The 12,361-nt window shown below is 37.9% G+C and overlaps 1 protein-coding gene across 1 annotated transcript in view; it reads left to right on the forward strand.

Annotated features, from left to right (window-relative positions):
- The window catches only part of LOC126380482 (homeobox protein Nkx-6.2), a 34,537-nt gene extending 26,342 nt beyond the window's left edge, over positions 1 to 8,195 (forward strand). The window contains exon 3 of the mRNA XM_050029925.1: positions 6,625 to 8,195. Coding sequence (XP_049885882.1) covers positions 6,625 to 6,840 — 216 coding nt within the window. The 3' untranslated portion in view covers positions 6,841 to 8,195. The remainder of the gene's footprint in view (positions 1 to 6,624) is intronic.
- Positions 8,196 to 12,361: the final 4,166 nt, after the last annotated feature.

Genomic DNA, 12,361 nt, shown 5'->3' on the forward strand with positions numbered 1-12,361 from the left:
TAGCTTACACTGCGATAAGGGCGGGATTACACGCCTGACGCGCGGTGTGTACTCACCCTTACTTTAAAATTTCAGGCTTAAGATCCGCTGATAGATAAAATCTGTAAGTACGTGTGTGATTGCTGGGATTTGGATGGGGTGACTCTGGGAAGATCCTCTGCATTTTTTTACATTGCATTATTTGCGTACCTATATTATTATGTATATAGATTTATATGTTATTCAGTGTACAGTTACAGACGTACAATTAAACTGGATTTTTAAAAACTGAACTACTTACTAGATTTTATTAAGCGATTACTCATATAATGAGCACAAAACTAATAAAGACGATTGCGAAAAGTAATTTAACAACGCGGAGGCATTAATAATAAAGGTAAGTTGAATTCACTAATTAGAAGTCAAAAAGTAAAAATTAAAAACAGCGTCCTTCCACGACACTGGGGCTCCTATCAAAAATCTCAGTCATTTCATTAACTCAGTAAAAGAAAAAAGTGTCGCCGAAAAAATGGGAAAGCAGAGATTAAATTTTAAAGGCACTTTTTCTAAATTAATTAATAAGGGAGAGGTGACGGCGGGAAAAAATTAAATGTCAAAATTACAACAAGATTCGCTTTAATTATGTCTGTGGAGGGAGCAGGGCGGACACTAATTACATTTTCTTAATTTGCAAAGTTTCAGCCTTGTTCGGCTGCATTCGGGCCAGTCCGCTTTACACGAGCTCTGATCGTTATTGTACCAAATCGTGTGGTTGGGAAATATTAATGATTTTGATTTTTATAATAAATACTACTTATTAATTATTAAGTACATTATTTCTTGTACGGGCACAAGCGTTTTCCTTTCTGACTTTACGTATACATCATAGTGGTAGAATCCCAGCTTGGCTCTAAACCACTGAATTCGACTTTATGTGTAATTCATGTTTGAATTTTATTGATTACTTATAGATAATCACGTGGTTTTCAGGATTTATGCCCGATTATATAGCATTATAGGTTCGCCTCCTATTACATGGGACTTAAACATAGCTGGCGAGATTTTTTGTGGGTGTGCTTACTGTACACCTCTGCCTACCCCTTCGGGATGTAGGCGTCATTCTATGTTATATGATTTCCTGACGTGATAATTTACTCACTGTTTACTTTAATATATACTTATTATCTTATTTTGTCTTTTCATTTGGTTCAAATATAGCAAAATATTTATTAAACATGGCAGCATTTTTTACAGATCCACTGCACGCTTGTGCTAATATAATTACGGATGCCTTAGATAATGCTAAACGCTCCGAATTAACATTTTTATATTCACTTCAAGGAAAAAACGCGAAAGGGGTGTATTTTTTCATCGCCCACCGGGGACCGGCAAATTGAAGATAATTCAGTTTATCGCTTTAATATCTTTTTGTCTTTCTAAATTTGCAAATGAGTTTTTTTAATAATGCCAAATTTGAAGCAGCGGGTCGCTTGTTCTAATCCTTTTGTGATTTATTACAGTCATGCGGATAGATACCTTCATAACAAAGTTTATTCTTTATTTATTAAACGTGTTTCACCCTTTGCGATCGCAAGACACTGAAGCTACACGGACGTTTTAACCATGAAAACAAACTAACGTTCCGAAGTAATCAATCAAATTTTCCAAAAATCGTTTCTGCATAGCGAATGAAATGCAACGCGCAATGCTGTTGTATTTTTTTCAGCCGGTATCCATTAGTGTGTGAGCGAACCATCGATCAAAAACACAATTCCAATTTACCTATCGGCCACAAATTCTTCAAAACGACTGTCCGATCGCGCGCAAATAAAGATAAAAAATAAATTGCCGTTAGCGGTTTGGGGTATTGTTGCTTTTTGAACTTTGTATACATTTACGCACTTGTGTACGCGCTGTACAGAGTAGGCACCTAACGCGTACCATGTATTTACCATGAACCTACCACTGTGAAATCGCCATAAGAATTACATACAAAACGAAGAATGTTTGAAGAGGCCAGTTTGTTCGGCCATTTATTTCTATGTCAATCTACGACCAACTAACGAGTGTGTACAATAGGAAAGAAGGTACGTGTCATTGACTCCTTGTCATAAAAGCTCATAAAATTTCGGCGCTTGCCCGCCAGCTCTTTCACATCGCACCAACTGAAGCATAAGTCTTATTAGTAATTATTATTTAGCTATTAATAAACAATAAGCCACAGAAGCAGTGGCCTCAATCGCGTATTCATACCGGGTGCGCATGAGAAGAAGCATCGATTCTGTTCTCACACCTAATGAGCTATCACATTGTACGATAAATGGATTGAAAATAATTCGTAGGTAATAAAAAGGAGAGTTAAACATTCAAGAAGGTCATAGAGTATACATTTAAGTACTACTTATTTTTAGTATTTTTTCTTATTAGATATGACCACTGAGCAATAATAGCTTAGCCGACATCAAGATTTTTAAAGTTAGTACATAGGTGTGACAGGTGAAAGCCTGATTATTGCAATTGCAATAAACTCAGTCGAAAAAGCTAATATCATGCGCGACTAACAGTAGTAGTCCCACGCATTGTGTGAAAGAAGGCAAGAGGAACAAAGAAGTGAGGGTGGAAGTAATCGCAGATACTTATGGATGTATCGAAACCGAAGACATACCGCGCCGACTCAAATAGGGATAAAGGAAAGCAAAACATAGTAATGAAATGTGACAGGTTCCTACGTTTACGTTCATAAAAAAACCATCGTTTATATAATGTTTGAACTTTTCTAATGTTTGATGTTATCCAAAATGAGTTGATCGAGAATCGTCCAGCAAATATTGACAGAGACTTGTACAACCTTTATCGTCCGTTTGAAAGAGGATCGTTAAGGCTGGTACACACCAGCCATTAGGCGGCTACAAATCGCGGCGACTATTAACTGAAGCAAAGGGTGCGATAAGTCGCGCGGAGACAAATGACGTCAGCTCACGCCAGGTCTAATGATGTTGGCTTTGCGTGTGTCGCCATAGAACACCCTCACAATCACTACTTTTAGGGTAAAAATTGACGAATTTATGCTTTATTCCCATTTAACACCTTGTTTCGGCTTAAAATGGTTCTTTCGTAATAATGTTATTATTATTGGAGTATACAATTAAAATGTAAACGCACCTTCTACATTACGTAAAATGACAATAAAGTAAGATCTAAAGTATCTTTAACCACAGATTACTAAATAGTTACTACGGAAAACTCAAGTAACATTTCAACTTGGAAAACAAAGAGCGAAGAATACGAGGAAACATCCGCGTCTGCTAATATATTATTGGCATTAATACATAAGAGTTTGAACATTGTGTATCAATTTCCCGGTCACGTAGCCCCGGGTTAAACTTTCTTCACGGCTAGATAACACGTTTGATTTATTTTAACATATTGACAGCCAGTACAATTGCTCTTATGGGGGTTTATTTACAGATAGCTACGCTCGCGGAGAAGGTTAGAAACTTCATTTGATCATTTTTTGGGTTTTTTGTATCTACTTACATCTATCAATATATATCTACTCATATAAAAAAAAGTCTGTCATACCACTGAATGAATTTGAATTCCTTTTGTGAAAATTGAAACAAAAGAATTTGTTTATCATATTATAAAATACGATGATACAATAAAATGATAGATGAACACAATAATAAGATAATATACTACTTCTACGTATTTAATGATACCATCGTTATACACATCATTCTTATAGTACGTTGGCACTGTACGAGTATGTTCAACGATCTCTCGAATATAAAGAGAAACACATATATAGTTAAGGTACCGCTTTCTGTCTCATTATATCGCTCACAAGCAACGTCATGGCGCCACGCTACTAATAACAACACAATAATATAATGAAAGTCGGTATTTTCCTATTCATCCAATTTAATTACCTGGAAAGCAACATGGCCGACATGTTAAGACGTATTTATTCGTCACCGCCACTGAAAGCGCATTATCTCTATAAAGCCATTACAGAGCTCTCTTGTGAAAAATAATAGATATTCACATAATTATCCCGACCCTCCTCATCCGAGTGAGATAGAAATAATATTACCGAAAATAATATTGTCGAAAAAAGAGACGGATATACTTCCCGCGGTTTGTTTGCAAGCACTTAAGTAATTGAATACAGGGGGCTCGGGTAAGTCGGGGCATAAAGGAAGACTGGAAAATAATAATATAAGTAATAATGTTTCTGGCGTCGCGTGAAAGGGTCGCAACTTGTTCAGGCGGCTCGTAAATATAATAATAAACATACGTCACGGTGTTTGTCGGATCGCACGGAGAATGCTCTCACAACTAGTTTCTTCAGCTGGTAAACTTAGGCACATTTATAGACAATGTTCAATGGGCTGCCTATCGTTTATAAAGGTAAACAAAATTCATCTTTGTAAAAGTATCGGTGTATTCCCTAGCCTCCCAAACAGTATTACAGGCCAGAAGAGAGGTTTGGAATCTTTATGTTGGCTTATGCGTAAAAAGCATCTTGTTTTCCGCACATCAGCTCTGCCATAATAAAAACAAATGATCCAATGATAATGCGTGTAACTTACGATGTCTTGTTTTGTTCACGCTCTGATTTTTTATTGCGACGCTACTGTGTTGAGCTATTTTTATGTTCGAGAAAATATTTTTATTTTGTGTACCAATTTGTGCTACAATAAATTTGTACGTAATGTTGTTAATTATTTTGTTATGGTTTAACTCATACCTACAAGAAGTTTTAAACATACCAATAGTTACTCAAGTAGAAGTAAAATACAAATAGAGTAATGTAACATTGCTTTATATAGTCTACACAGAAGATATAGTTCCAAAATATGTACTCCAAATAGAGCATTTAAAGGAAGGTTCTAATTAATATATCCGCCATGTTGCCGGAGCCATCAAAAGGCCGTTACAGCCTCCGTTACAACACTAATCCCTTGTTCTAGGGTAGACGTTAGTGTGAACGGGCGGCCTTTATCTTACCCACGCGACTAAGAAGGTATCACAAACGAACAATAGCCCCTTGTATCATGTAATGGTGGTCCTGAAGTATATGGCTGTCCATTTTCTTTTAAAAAACTGCTTTCTACGACTGGCGAAGGCCTAAGGTGATGAAAAGGCCTGAGAAGTCCTGACTTGCCATTTAGTAGAGTTCTTACACTTTTATTTCGGCACTGAAAAGAATATTAACAAAAGTTTGTTTATTGTTTACAATGGATAAGACTGCTTGTCTGACCTTCCAACCTGTGAAAGGAACCACCAGCTCAATTTCGGTTAGGTCACATGCCTCCGAAACGCATTTCTCGAGTATGTGGGTTTCCTCACGATGTTTTTTCCTTCACTGTTGAACACGTGATAATCATTTATGGTTTAGAAACCAATGATTCGAACCTGTGCCCTCAAACCAGAGTTCTTGCGTGTGTGTAGGTTAATTTTGTACATCAACATAAAAAATGTTGAGAAAATGAGGTCGCTAAAGAAACATTTCCCTATAAACATTCTCTGTAGGTAAAACTGTAGTAAAATAAAACCGGTTACAAGCTGCAGCGCTAGAAGTTACACGGCTATAAGAAGTCGCTATTGTAAATACAAGGCAAGGCGACTGAGGATTATGATCTAACTTGTGAGGTGGATAACAATCTTTTTTCCTGTGTCGTCTGAACAATTACAAGGAGGTCGGTTGAAAAAGTTTAAGTATATGTATAAGGGTCATAGCTTATTAGTCACCACAGAGGCGCCACTAACGAAATGTATGCAGTGTGTCTTATTTGTAACGAGAATCAGTGTTCTAGTGAGATAGGGCCTAAATGCAATAGTTTTTCCAGAAAGTGATCATTTCCGAAATGCAATAGCCAAATCACTTAATGTCGTCGCTATTAAACGGAAAGGACCAGTTGCGTCTTAATTCAGTCCAACAACCTGGAGATTCCTTTATAATAACGTCGACATCTGCTCCCAAAGTAATCACAGGCTCCAATATTTTGGAAAATCGGCAAGCTCTACTCGAGCCTCCATCTAATAATGAAAATGTATTTATGACCTAATTAAACTCGTGTCTGCCGCCCGACGGCTCCGGACCAAGACAAGCCCGCCGGCCCGGGGAACAAGCGAGATAGAAAACTCCCCGTCCTCTGATTAATGAGCGTTATATGGCTGGTTAAGTACCGTGTAATTTGCAAAACGACCCTTAATTACCGTAGAACATGGCTACTATCTCCATCCTTATCTAACGTAAGGAAACATTTCGCGAGAGAAAGAGACGTGTATAAGTTTGTATTGCGACTTAAAGGCGGTATTTAATGAGGCATTATGATGTCGCTCGTGCAGATTAGGTTCACATGGCGCTGAAAATTGTTTGCCCGCTCTTTATATTTGGCTTTCTGAAACGCAAACATTGAGCGTAAATTTAGTGGCGTATTTTCAGACGTGCAATAACACTTTACAGTGCATTATACCTGTTTAATGTTTACTGGTACCATTATAATTATCTTGATGCCATGACATGTTAGACTATCAGAGTAAAATGAGTGGATTGCCTTTTTATAAACTCTTTGCCTACTTATTACGATTTATATGTAAATATTTCTAAGATTAAATATTACTCTTTGTTCGCAGGTATGGTTCCAGAACAGAAGAACAAAGTGGCGGAAAAAGCATGCAGCGGAAATGGCGACTGCGAAACGCAAGCAAGAGGAGCTAGGCGAGGAGTGTGACGAGCAGGAGCCGCACGACAACGAGCAGTGCAGCGACGACGACGACGCCAAGCGGCCGCGGCTCGACCACCACCACCAGCACCTGCCGCACCACCCGCTACCGCACCACCGCCAGTGATCGCTTCCCCCCGGCGCAGGCGAGCGCCCAGCCGACCCGCTGTCCGCCTGCGTCACCGACAAACGGGACCTCATCGACGCCACACTCCATATCGACTCCCCCGACAACGATGTAAGCGCCAGCGCCCCCAGCTCCGGCAATAGCCACGATCTAGACTATAATAAACCTTTCCTCGATTTCAAAGAAGACTCCCGGACCGACAAGTTCCCTTTCAACTATACCAGAAACTTCAACAGCAACCCTAACAACGATTCTAGTGACCGCAATCTTGAGGATCCCAATAGTTACTATTTCAATGGAATTTATCCTGAGTACCTGGTGCCGAGAAGCTTTTGCAAGGAGTCTAGTGGCGAGGACGCGCCGTGCGACCTGTCCAACTGGCAAGTGAGGACCCTGAACAAGTTCGAGCAGGATGTGCCAGAGCAGGAGCGGGAGGCGGCGAACACGAGCGGGTCGGTCGATAGTGAGCACGACAATGCTCACAACAGTGAGGGTAACGCCGACGATAACGTTCAACAGCCGATAAATTTCGCATACTACCACTTTTAATGGACTTTTAACGAAAGCACTATGTGAGAACTGTATTTTAAGTATAGCTTTATATTTAAATTGTAAATAGCTACAGTCTAACTAAGTAGTCATGTGGTAAATATTAAGTAAGTAATTTATTATTATTAGATTTTACATGGTATAGCGTATTTGTGACATAAGTCATTAAGTGTACATTATGCAGGACTTTTAACCCTCTTGGTGCCAATTTCCTTGTAGGTATAGAATGTTGCGTTATTCTATTTTTACGCACTAAAGTCTACTTACTTAATTATTTGTGTTTTTTTATCACTATACTCAAGGATAATTCTTTTAAATTTTGATAGAAGTGTGAGACAGCATTTGAAACCATTCCGTTTATTGTAAATATAAGTTTTAGTGACGCCACATAAAGTATTTCGATGTTGACGCTGTGGATGCGTGCTGCAATATGTATTGTACATTATTAATTACGTTATAGATAAGCGATGGATTGTAAATAAATATTTAAACGAATTTAACGATTTTATTGTAACGATAACTACTAGTAGTAATGACCACGCAACACAGGTTTTAATAGTTATCTATGTGTATGAAATATTCAACTCGAGTGAAAGGAGCAGCACGTTGGAGAGTCCAATGTGCTGCACATTTACTTTGAGCACGAAATTTAAAAAGTACTATAATTTTTCGAAATTCAATAGGTTTAAAATAGCGATGAGCTTCAAGCAAAGACTAAGTAACTTTGCTTGTTCGCACAAGGGAGACAAAATGATTCACTGTTATATGCTTCGTAATAATAATAAAATGTATTATAAACCCACCAAATAAAGAAACGATAGAATCAATGGTACTTCTATTAATACCTTATAATTATTTAGAACATACTTAGGCACTTGAGCGTGGAAATCTACGTATGTGGTTGAAATAAACAGTTAGTAAAAAGATTACTTGTTGTTTCATTTTCATGCACCCCAAAAGTTCAGGAATTACTGGGGAAACACAAAATAAGTTTCAACCAACAAGATAGAAGATATGTACCTCCTTGGCAAATATTAAATGAGCTACTTTTACATAGAGATTGATCAGAAAAGCCTTCATAGGTAATCAAAGAAGGCGCCCGGGCAAAAATCGAGACGCTCGCCCCCCGTCGTCATGACAACAGACTAAATCTTAACTAAGGACGGAATTCTTTCACGAAAAATAACTGTAATAGATGAAAATAGAGTTCAGTTTCAAAGAAAGTCGCGCGGGCGATTCTGTGGCGTCACTTGCGAATGTGGCTTGTAGTTATAAATGTAAAACAGCGTTTTACTGTTCCATGTCGGAGTGAGACGGAGCACGGAGGAGTGTGGGCCAGAGGAGGACGAGCTCAGTCTTGGGAGGGATGGGGGTTATCAGGGAGGTATTCTTTCATTTGTTGTGGCTCGGAGGTTCGAAGCGATAAGGTGCGGCGTCTACCTTTTATTTATGACTCCATTTTAAACTGGGGGTAAGTATGTTACGCAATTTGGCCGAGTGTGATTTCTTGCCGTCGTACTGGGATCATGTTCTTGAAGATTTCAACACGAGTGAGGTAAAATATTGCCGTCGAATTGTGTTGTTGGAGTATGAATAGAATAGTGATAGAAGTCAAGTTACACCGTAAATATTATTTACGATAAATTACAATGATTTGGTTTATAAAATGAGCTAGTATTTGAATAGGTATTAGATCACGCACCGGTGGCCGTAATAACTGCGTTTGTAATAAATATATAAAAAATGGCGGAGCAGTCAATCAATACTAAAACAAAGGGCCGACTAATTGGAGTGACAGGCGCGGTTGATCCCGCCTATAAATGTACAAATAAAAATATAATAAAAAGAGCCTACGCCGCGGTCGGTGTAATATAAAAATGCTCGTATATTGCGCTGGTATTTACTATTCCACTGACTGGAGCAATCGGCCACACACCGAGATTAGAAGTTGTATTCTGGTTTCGTGCGATACATTAAATACTGCTACGAAACTGTTTTCCTTGCACATTAAGCTCTAGGGTGCTGACTAAGAAACTTTATTCTTTTTGAACATTGTTTAAAAGAGAATAATTTAATTGATGGATGTACACAAGCGGACGTAAAAGTATTTACGCAGTGTGAGCTGTATTGAACAGTAGTACGTACTTATCCACCTTTATAGATTCATTGTTTTGCAACCAGTTTCAATATTTAAATATAGTTTGCGTAAGGTTATCCCTCGCAGAATAGGCACGTCGTCGTTGTGAAATAACTCGGATACATTTACACCGACCGGTGAGTGATTCACGTCGGTGGTAGATTTACTGCGTCCGTACGTCCGTCTGTCTGTCTCTTGATTTATACATTCACCCACATCGCCCACATGGACCTAATTAATATCGTATTCTTTACTGTCATACGAGTTTCCAGTGATCCACATCATAAGCCTGAGCTCTGCGTGTACGGCGCTACGCATACTGTGTTATCCACTGATAAGGAATATACTCGTAATATCTGGTTGAAATGTACGTAACTAGCCTTAAATAAGCTCAATTGAATTAAAGTCCTTTAGCAATATACTATTTTTTCACTTGAACTTAAGTTTATATAACACGTAAGTAATTGAATCGTAAGTATTTCAAACTAACAAAGTTGACTCATCACCTCTTATCCCATACACACAAAGATGAAAACAGAATTATGCTATAATGTTGCTTTAGTAAAAAGCAATGATAAAATTGATTTAATTTTAGACAGCAGCTATAAATAAAGACATCAAATAAAACGTACGATTGGGAAGACATCTAAAACAAAGGCTCATAAACACAAATCATTTAAAGAAACGACACTTCATTTTGTGACGGACGTTTGTCGGTCCAATAATGTGGGAGGTACCGCAATTGGATTTATTCACAAGTTTGTTAAGATAATGTAAACTACAAGTAGAGTTCGAAATCTAAACATTACTCTTAATTTGATGTGAGACAGCAAACTCTGTAGAGGTGTGTACTGGTTTTTTTATAATTTAAACAATATGATTTAAAGTGACCGCAATGAAGTCTTCTATACCGGAACGGGACCTGTACACAGAGCTTCATGATAAAGCTGCTGCCATTTTACAAGTTTTTGTTCCGAAGGAAAAGTCTGACAACATTTTTCCCTGCTCCGCGAATTTGTAGGTATTGGGTATTAGACCACACATCGACATTTTTTTTTAATTTTGTGTACTTCAATACCGGATGAGAGGTCTTAGCGCTCTCCATTTGAACGGCCAAGTAGGTAATACGATATGCGGCATAATAAGTAACGTCTAAAAAAATTAATAAGGATAAAAATAAAAGTTATCATTTAATTACTGGAATCATCAAAGTAGGCATTCAATTATTAAACAATTACTGCATTTTTCTGTAGAATACTATTACAAATACTTACGATAATAATTGGTACCAAAATACTGTTAATTGCTAGTCAAACTCGGAAATATTATTTATTTTGAACTAATAATTAATCTCAGCTAGTTATACAGGGTGGCCCAGAAGTACACGTTCAAAATGAAAAATTGGATAGAGGAGCTCATTAGCTACCAGAAACACCCCCATGTATGTTCAGCGATTATTTACGGTTTAGGAGATATGACCCATTTTGTACTTTTCTCTAGATTTTCTACCTTACTTCAAAAATAATAATTTTGTCGATATCCCTTTCTTAATAATTCTTTTATTTTACTTTATAACTATGCCTAAGGATGTGTAACGCTAGGTGAAAAAAGAAAAACAGTAATATCAAAGATAAAAAAAAAGTTATTGGAAGTCAAAGTGAGAATTCGACCCAAATTGTCATGGACCCTGAAAGTATTTCTAAAAACTGCTCCATTTAATAAACTTTTAGAAACATTTTAAAAAAGTAACCTTAATATGGGTAAAACACTAAGTAATTAGACCTCGTTCTCTTTCTAATAGCTAATGAGCCCCTCTATCCAATTTTTCATTTTGAACGTGAACTTCTGGGCCACCCTGTATATTTGTAAGTAGGTATATCATCTCATCATCATCAGCAGCATTTCCATGCTACTTTTTTTAGGGAAAAATAGGGCAGTGGTTTCCCTCTTGCCTTCCGCCCCGCAGTACTCTGTCTGACGCAAGTGGGATGGCGCCCAGAGTAGTCTATTACAAAGCCATATTAGGACTCCTGTCCTCCGCCTCTGAATAGTACTGGTATATCATCTACAAGAACAAAAACGTTAAAGATATCCCGTGCCTCGTATCAACAGATATTTTGTAAAAAATTCAGGCGGCTTTTTATCAGCATATACTAAGCACAGTTTGACAGGTTCAACGGCATAGCCATTTAACATGAGATCAGGCAGGCAGACGCATGGCGTAGGTTTAGTAATAGGGTCCCGCCCGTCCTTTAAGTACGGGACCCTAAAGAGAGCCATCGAGAGTCAAACACTAAACAGTTTATTGGCCAATAAACCGACTGCCTTCAGTGTTCATTCACTCGAGAACGCTATAGACTTGATTAATTGATTCCTGTAATTAACTTGTACATAATTAATATGGAGTAATTTTCCCACATTGGTACGCTGTAAAGTTCCTTGTGTATTTTGTCAATGTAAAACAAAAAGCAAGTATTCAAGTTGTCATCCCGACACCTGCCTGCTTCTGTTTGATATGGATGGGTAAACTTCATTTTGGACACTTTCTTTATTTCAATTAAAATCTGTTCATTGCTTCTTGACCGAGATTTATGCGGTGATGATCTGCAACAAGCTGAATGTGTGAGGCTCCTCTTTTTTGATAAGGCTTAGATCCTTATTTGACTTAGACCCTTATTTAATTTGAGAGCTGACTGAGGATTCTAACCATCAGGTTAAACTTTGTACCAACAAAATTTAAGACAACTGGCCTGAAGGTGCCCTCTGCTCAATAAGTCATCTGAGAGGATTATATTTGTAATGATTAATCGACCTTACTGGGCCGATAGCGGTAAG

The sequence above is a fragment of the Pectinophora gossypiella genome, chromosome Z (genome assembly GCF_024362695.1).
Source record: "Pectinophora gossypiella chromosome Z, ilPecGoss1.1, whole genome shotgun sequence".
In the NCBI taxonomy this organism is placed as follows: Eukaryota; Metazoa; Arthropoda; class Insecta; order Lepidoptera; family Gelechiidae; genus Pectinophora; species Pectinophora gossypiella.